Here is an 8,112-nt window from a genome sequence, read left to right as displayed (position 1 = left end):
AGTTGGTCTGGGTGAAAAAGATCAGGAAGCAGTATTGGTTCCCCAGGTGTCTGGGGACCCAAGACTAGAAATGGCGCAGGGCCCAAACTAGGAGTAGAGAACAGCTGGGGAGATGGAAGGGGTGAGTCAAGGCACGGAGGGCTGGGCTATAGACTTACCCCATGAGGCCTCAGTCGTTTGTTTTTTTAAGATTTAGATTTGGAGATCTGATTATAGAACTGTTTTCTGATTTTGTTTCTGTTTCAATATTTGTGGCATATTTTAAGTCCCATTTTTTTTGAGACAGGATCTTCCTGTAGTCCTAACTGCTCTGGAACTCATTATGTAGATCAGACTGGCCTCACTCTCACAACGATCCACCTGGCTCTGGAGAGAGCTGCAGGCCATATCTTCAGAACCTACTCCTCAAAGAACCTTTTCCTCAAGTCTCCAATTGATTTATTCTTTCCTTCCTTGGTTCAAGGACTGGATTAGAGACTACGTTATTTTTGTAGGAAAAGCTTTGGAATGATGTTCTGAAAGTTTTAACATCTACAGTGTTTCTGAATCTTACTATCTAATTAGAATAATTTAAGTAATAATTTAAGTATTTGAGATCTCATTTTGTTTTTTGCACTTTTTCTCCATCTGGGGATATGAACCCATTATTATAGATCTGGAAGCAAGCAGTAGTTTTTAAAATTACTTAAAGGGACAGGCATGGTGGTGCATGCCTTTAATCTAGCACTCGAGAGACAGAGGCAGGCAGATCTCTGTGAGATTGAGACCAACCTGGTATGTATAGCGAGTTCCAGGTCAGATGGGGCTACAGGGAGACCCTGTCTCAAAAAGACAAAAAAAATTACTTAAAGGAATTAAAATACTTTAAGGTAATTACAAACTTCAGAAAAGGAAAGTGTGATAATTAAGATATAATCTTGATATATTGCATTGTTCAGTATTGAATAGTAATTACCCGCTCAAAATAATTTAAATACTGAGTATTAATTTCAGGTATAATTTTGATAGAACTCTTAAATAGAAGATGTAGAGAAATGGCTAAGAAAAGCTAAATTCTAACATAATAGGAGGCTAATAGGCATAACTTCAAACATTTCTACATCAGTGTATTTAGAAATCTTGAGCAAAAGTTTGAAAGTGGTTGCCATTTTTAGGCCTTTTTTTTTGAAGTAAAAACTTGATTTTATTAACATTAGTAGAGAATATGTTCTAGAAAGTGGAGGTAACTGGACATAAAATTCTGGCAGCAATTTAATAGAACAGTCCCAGATGGTTAGCTGAGGCCAACATCTAATGAGGACGAAAGCCTTGTCTTTGGGGAATTTTGGACGAAACTTGCAGAAATATTATACTGTGCATAAACCAAACTGAATTGTCTTCACAAGAATTGTAAAGTTTCATATAGGAAAAGGTTTTTTCTACATGCACTTCAATTTCACAGCAAGAGTGGCATAGAATACCTAAACACAGAAGAGAGCATTCATGCAAGATATCTAACTCCTTGATATAATAATGCATACACTTCTTTCTGCGTTTTTTTCTTCTTCATTTTTCTTAATCAACTCTGCTGTTGCTGCTGCTTAGCAAAACTGGTAAAAACAAAATTGTAATCACTGAGCATAGCGCTCTGACAGTCAAGACGTTTAAAACCTTCAGTGTTCTGGGGTGAAGAAAGCACTGTGCACACTTAGAACTCTGATTAACAAACAAGGTGGTCACAAATTTTCCTGGCTTGAAGACTTCCACAACTTTCCTGATCAGGTCACCATAGGAGGTCTGGCTTAGGTTTGTTTCAAAGCTAATATAAGAAAATTCTGGTTCTGGAGTGATGTGAATAGTCCAATAAATTCCATCCAATTTAATTCCATTCATCGAGTAGCCACAAGGATTGAACAGTGTGGCATTAATGACGGAACCTAGTATCAGGTCACGAATTCCACTCTCACGAGTGACATCCTTTGCAGTAACACCATCTTTCATGTAGAACTCGTCCATAACTGCTGGGTCATGCTCACTCAGAATTTCCAGGGTTTGATCTAGCTGGTTGATTACTCAGCTCTCTGGGAAATCCAAAGTATACAAGTACCGACAGTCAGAATTCATACGTCCCATATAATATGCTGCTCCATTTGGGAAAATTGCATTAAGAAACTCTATTTCTTCCTGGAAGTTCCGGTGTGGGTACCCTTGGTGAGAAGACTTCATGAAATTCTTACGAGAATAAAAGAAGCTTTGAATTGAGTCAAACCCACTGTAATCCCTAGCAAGCTTCAACAGGGGCACCAGTGCTTTCAGTAAGAGGGTGGTACCACATGTCTTCAAAATGAAACATCTCTTGGAGACAAACATGCTACTCACTGAGTACATAGCTTCCTGATTGTCAGTTTTTGTCACACATGATTAAACATTGCACATCCTTCAAAAGGACATCCCACTCAGATCTTGGAATTGTGCGAAGATTCCCAGATCCCTGGCTTGCGTCGGACTGCTGCCTGGAGAACCAAACTTCCAGCAGCTTCTCGGTCCCTTCAAAAAAATGAGCAGCTTCCATCACCGTGAGACTAGTGAACAACCACAGAAAATCACTAAATTAAATCTCTTCTCCTGCCATTCCCACCGCCGCTGCGGGTTGTTCCAGCAGTGTTACTAAAGTTCAGGTTCCTTTTTGCTACAATTTTGTATTAACTTTTTTTAAAAAAAGGACTAATAAAATTTTCCTGGCTATTTTTGTGAGCGAAAGTTGAACATGAGTCTGTTGGAAATAGAGGCAGATACAGTTCAGTCTCTTGTAGTCCACTGCTTTCCCGAGAGAGAGTTGAGCGAGCGCTAGCTAATGTCGCCGGCCATACTGTGTAAGCCAGGCCTTTTTTTTTGAGAGAGGAAGGACCTCATGTATTCCAGGCTGGCTTTGAATTTGCTAAATAGCTGAGGATACCCTAAAACTTCTGATTCTCCCACCTCCTGAGTGCTGAGATTATAGGCATGTACTACCACACTATGATTATGAAGTTCATTTCTTTCTCTCTGGAAACAGGGCTTCACTGTGTAGCCCAGCTGGCTTGGAACTCACTGTGTAGACTAGGTTGGCCTCAAACTCACAGAGATCTGCCTGCTCCTGCCTTTGTGCTGGGATGAAGGGCATGTACCACCATGCCTTGTACCTTGCCTGCCCCCTCTCCCTCCTTCATTTCCTTTTTCTCTTTCATTTCCTCTCTTCCTCCTCTCCTCCCTCTCGTCCTCCCTCCCTCCTGCTCTTCTTCTAGGGCCTCATGCATGCTTGGCAAGCAATCTACCACTGAGCTATATCCCCAACAGGCCTAATTTTAAAAATAACAAGAATAATTAACATTTAAATTGTGTGTGCAGGTACTCTTGGAGGCCAGAATAGGGCATTGGATCCTCTGGAACTGAAATCAAGATAGTTGTGAACTGGTTGGATGTTGTAAACCAAATTTGGGTGCTCTGGACAAGAAGCAAGGGTTCTCAACAAATGAGTCATCTCTCCAACCCCTTAGCTTTGATTAACATAGAAAACAAATTATAAAATTAAGTAGTCTAAAAGACAGAACATATACCCACTTAAAAAGGGGATGAGGAACTAGAGAGATGACTCATCAATTAAGAGCACTGACTGCTCTTGCAAAGGACTTGGGTACGTATCCCAGCACTCATATGGTGGCTAACAAGCATCCCTAACTCGTTTCAGATGATCCTACACCCTCTTCTAACTTCTATGGGCACTGCACAACACAGGTGCACTTACATACATGCAGGCAAAACACATACACATAAAATAATAAACAAAAGTTTAAAAAAAAGGCAGGGGTTAGAGATGGTGTCATATATGTGCAGAAGAAAAATGCCTAGGGGCTGGGGAGATGGCTTAGCCTAAGGTCTTGTGTTCAGATTCCCAGAATCACATAAAAGTCAGATGAGCTAGCACATGTCTGCAGTTTCAGCACTCCTACAGAGAAATGGGAGATGGAGACAGGATGCTCCCCAGAAACTTGTGCCATTTAGCTTCGACTACAAAACAGTCAACAAGAGACTCTGTCTCAAATAAGGTAGAAGGTGAGGACAAATATCCAAAGTTGTACTCTGAGCTCTACAAGTGCCTTGTGGCTAACATGTGCTTGTCCATTTACATAAATATACACAAAGACACATGTGCACACATACAGAGAGATAAAAATAAGAATAAAATTTAAAAAATGCCTGGTTGTAGCTTTTAGGGGAGGGGTTTGAGACAGTGTCTCACTATGTAGCCCTGGTTGGTCTGTGTTCTACTTTGTTTCTTCATTGCAATGACAAAATACTCTGACCAATACCAACTTAGGGAAGAAAGGGTTTATTTGGCTTACATTTCCCAGGTCACAGTTCATCAGGGAGCCCAAGGTAAGAACTCGGCGCAGGCACCTGGAGGCGGGAGCTGGATTACAGGCTATGGAAGAATGCTGCTTACTGGCTTGCTCCCCTTACTCCTGCTCAGTCCGATTTCTTATACAACATAGGCCCATCTGCCCAGGGGTGGCACCACCCACAGTGGGCTGGGCCCTCCCACATCATTCAATAATCAAGAAAATGCCCCACAGACATGGCCACAGGCTAGTCCAATGGAGGCAGTTCATCAGTTGAGGCTCCCTCTACCCATATGTGTTAAGTTGACAACTAAAGCTATCCAGCACTTGCTATATAGACCAGGTGACCCATGAACTCACAGAGATCTGTCTATCTCTGCCTCTTGAGTGTTGGGAGTAGCTTTGTTTTACAAAAAATATTTCAATGAATTTAAAGAAGTATATATTGTCATGTGACCAGCTATGAGATAATAAAATTATTTTCTTTGGAAACCCCAAGACCTTATTGTGTGCTAGTGTTGTTAATTTTAATAAATTTAGTTAAAATATATTCTCTCTCTCTCTTTTTTTTTTTTTAAACAGACAGGGTCTCATGTAGCTCAGGCTGGCCTCAAACTTGCTATGTAACTAAGGTTGGTCATAATTCTTGCTCTTCACTCCTAAGTACTATGATAACAGGTGTTCCTCATCATGTCTAGCTTAGTGTTGAAGACAGCTTTGGAGCCAGCTATGTCCAGAGTCTAAAAATGTTTAAAAAGTGATGTATTTTTATTATGGAGAAGCAAGTTGAATCAAAATTTTTGTATAATCCCATGACCCACCCCCAAAAGTCATAAAATTGGCTAAATTTGTATTTCAAGAGAATATATTGAAATAAATTGCTTCACTTTTATTTTGATTATAAGCCCAGTTAAGAATTAAAACTGAAAATTTGTTTTATCTTCCCATAATTTTAATGTTTTCTCTTTTTTTCTCTTAATTTTAAAAATAGGAGACTCTTCAGCATCAAAAGGAAGCATTAGTAAAGCAACACAAAGAAGAGATGGAAGTTTTTAAAAAGCAGGTAATTTTCATAAAGATAGACAAACTGCAATTTTAAGTATTGTATTTCTTTCTTCTGCACTGAGTCTTATGACACGTGGTTCTCCACGTGCACAGGAAAGAACAGGAAAAAGGTACTGTGGAAAGTAGGAAATAAAGTTATTTTGAATTATGACTGGCAGTACTTGTAGGAGGAAGTGTGGCCTGAACAGCTAGCGCATGCGTGCTGCAAACGCGCCAAAAACATCCAGCTGAGGCAAACTTGTGTTCTGCCAAAAGACATAGAGACGGCTGACACAAAAATGGCCTGATACAGAGAGCCAATGAGGAACAGACACGTCGTATCAATGGACCAATGGGACACTGGGAAAGGGGATATAAGGGAGCCCCAGATCCGCAATAAACAAGTCTCAGCTGCTCACACTGCCTGCTTCTCACCTGACTCCCAGTGTCTGTGTCGTGACTCCATGCCAATTTTCCCCCACCCAAGGGGTGCTCAAGGGCCCCTACAACAAGTACTGTTAAGAAAATTGGAAAACTTTTTCTTGGAGATGTAGCTATAACTGTCATAAATAATTTAGTTATGTGTTCTTCCCCCCATTCTTTTGTAAATGTTTCTGAGTATCTTACCTTTTCACATTACCCTTTTACCAAAGTCATTCATAACACTGTTGAAGAGCTAAAGTGAGAGGTGGATGTGAAAGATGAGGAGAGGTGGTAAGTCACCTGCTGAAGCCTCCATGAAGAGCAGCCAGCAGTAATGGGCAAAGACTGGTAGAAAGTTAAATAAAAATAAAAGATTTGAAAGAGATGAAAGCAAAGCTTTGGTTAATTTGAATTCTGTCATCTTTGGCTCTCTCAGATTCATTTAGTTCTTAGAAAATATTACTTAAGAAAATATAGCAAGGCATGGTGGCACATGCCTTTCATCCCAGCACTTAAGAACCGGAGGCAGGGAGACCTCTGTGAGATTGAAGCCAGCCTCATCTACAGTTCCAGGCTAGCTGGGGCTACAGGGAGACTGTCTCAAAAAGACAGAAAAAAAAAAAAAGTGCTCATATGCTCACCTCCCTCTGCTTCCTTGGGCTGCACAACCTGTCAGCCTCTTTCCTGGACACTGGGGCTGACCTCTAGGCCCAGAATCACCACTGCTTCCTGATCCCTTGCATCCAGATAGACACAGTTCCTTCTCACGGTCCCCAGGAGCCCTCTGGGCCTGGTCCCCCCCTTACCTCACTCTGCTTCCCTGGGCCTGTAAAACCTGCCTGCCTCTCTCCTGGGTAAGTCCATCTGCACCCTCCAATCCTTGACTCCCCCAGCCCCATTCACCCTCCCATCTCCCTGGCCTGTCTCTCCTCCTAGCCTGGGGACTGTCCCATTCATTGTCTTGTCACCCCAGACACCAGGGGAACCACCACTGATTCCTGATCCTTTGCATGAAGTTGAACCCTCTGGGCCTCGTCCTGCCCTTACCTCCTTCTGCTTCTCTGGGCTGCACAACCCACCAGCCTCTTTCTGGGACACTGGGGCTGACCTCTAGGTCTGGAAACACCACTGCTTCCTGATCCTTTGCATCCAGACCAACCCAGTTATTCCCTGCAGTCCCCAGGAGCCCTTGGGGCCTCTTCCTGCCCCCATCTCCCTTTGCATCTCTGGGTGGCACAGCCACCAGCTGCCTGAGACAAGCATCTTTCCTAGGCCCTGCTCCCAGGCCAGTCCAACCCCCAAATTCCTGAGGGCAAAATCTTCCCTGGAGGGATCCAGACCTTAGGAGAAAGCCTGAGAGCATCTGCACCTCATCCCATTTGGGCCTCTGTGGGAACTCCTGAAGACAAAAGCAATCTGGCCACTCCAATATAAAATCAAGGGAATTCCTGAAGACAAAAGCAATCTGGCCACTCCAATATAAAATCAAAAGAGAGAACCTGAAGCTTAGAGGAACCAACTTCTCGTGCCCAAAAAGTAAACTACAAAGACACATAAAGTTCACAAAAACAAGTAGACCTAAACTTGAAGGCTTGAGTCTCACACAAGAATCAGAAACTACAAAAGAAATCCACATGTCAAAATCACAGAGAAAAAATAATAACATGAAAAACCAAAATAACATATCCCTACCAAATATCAGTAGTCCTCTAGAATGAGTACAATGAGAGTAGAGATAATGCAGGACATGGAACTCAAAAGGACAGTTATAAACATGATAAAAGAATTCAGTAAATTTAAAGAACACACAAAGAAATTAAAGAACTGAAGGATAGGGATAAACTGAATGAATTCAGAAAAGAGCTAGAAATATTGATGACTACTCAGGCTGAAATGAAGAAGGAAGTGAAACATTCAGTAAGCCAATTAGAAACGACAGGAGAAAGCCTCACCAATAGGATGAATGAAATGGAAAACAGAGTATCAAGACTGGAAGATAAAGTGGACAAACTAGACCACTCAAGCAAAGATTATGAAAAATTTAAGAAAGCACAAGAATGGAATATGCAGGAATTGTGTGACATCATAAAAAGACCAAACTTACAAATCATAGGCATACAGGAAGGGGAAGAATCCAAAGATAGTGGCATGGACAAGGTCCTCAACAGAATCTTAGAAGAAAATGTCCCAAAATTAAAGAAAGACATGCCCATACAAATATAAGAAGCATATAGAACACCAAACAGACAGGACCAGAAAAGAAACTCTCCATGGCACATCACAGTAA

General features: G+C 41.5%; 1 protein-coding gene and 1 pseudogene across 1 annotated transcript in view; one reads left to right on the top strand and one right to left on the bottom strand.

The window, feature by feature from the left end:
• The window catches only part of Ccdc73 (coiled-coil domain containing 73), a 180,938-nt gene that overhangs the window by 60,385 nt on the left and 112,441 nt on the right, over positions 1-8,112 (top strand). Inside the window, exon 3 of the mRNA XM_008851776.3 lies at positions 5,350-5,421. Within this exon, the coding sequence (XP_008849998.1) occupies positions 5,350-5,421 (72 nt within the window). The remainder of the gene's footprint in view (positions 1-5,349; positions 5,422-8,112) is intronic.
• LOC103748742 lies at positions 1,559-2,800 on the bottom strand (annotated as a pseudogene).

Source organism: Nannospalax galili, unplaced genomic scaffold (assembly GCF_000622305.1).
Source record: "Nannospalax galili isolate Female #2095 unplaced genomic scaffold, S.galili_v1.0 scaffold11, whole genome shotgun sequence".
NCBI classification, from domain to species: Eukaryota; Metazoa; Chordata; class Mammalia; order Rodentia; family Spalacidae; genus Nannospalax; species Nannospalax galili.
This window is presented reverse-complemented; position numbering and strand designations above follow the sequence as displayed.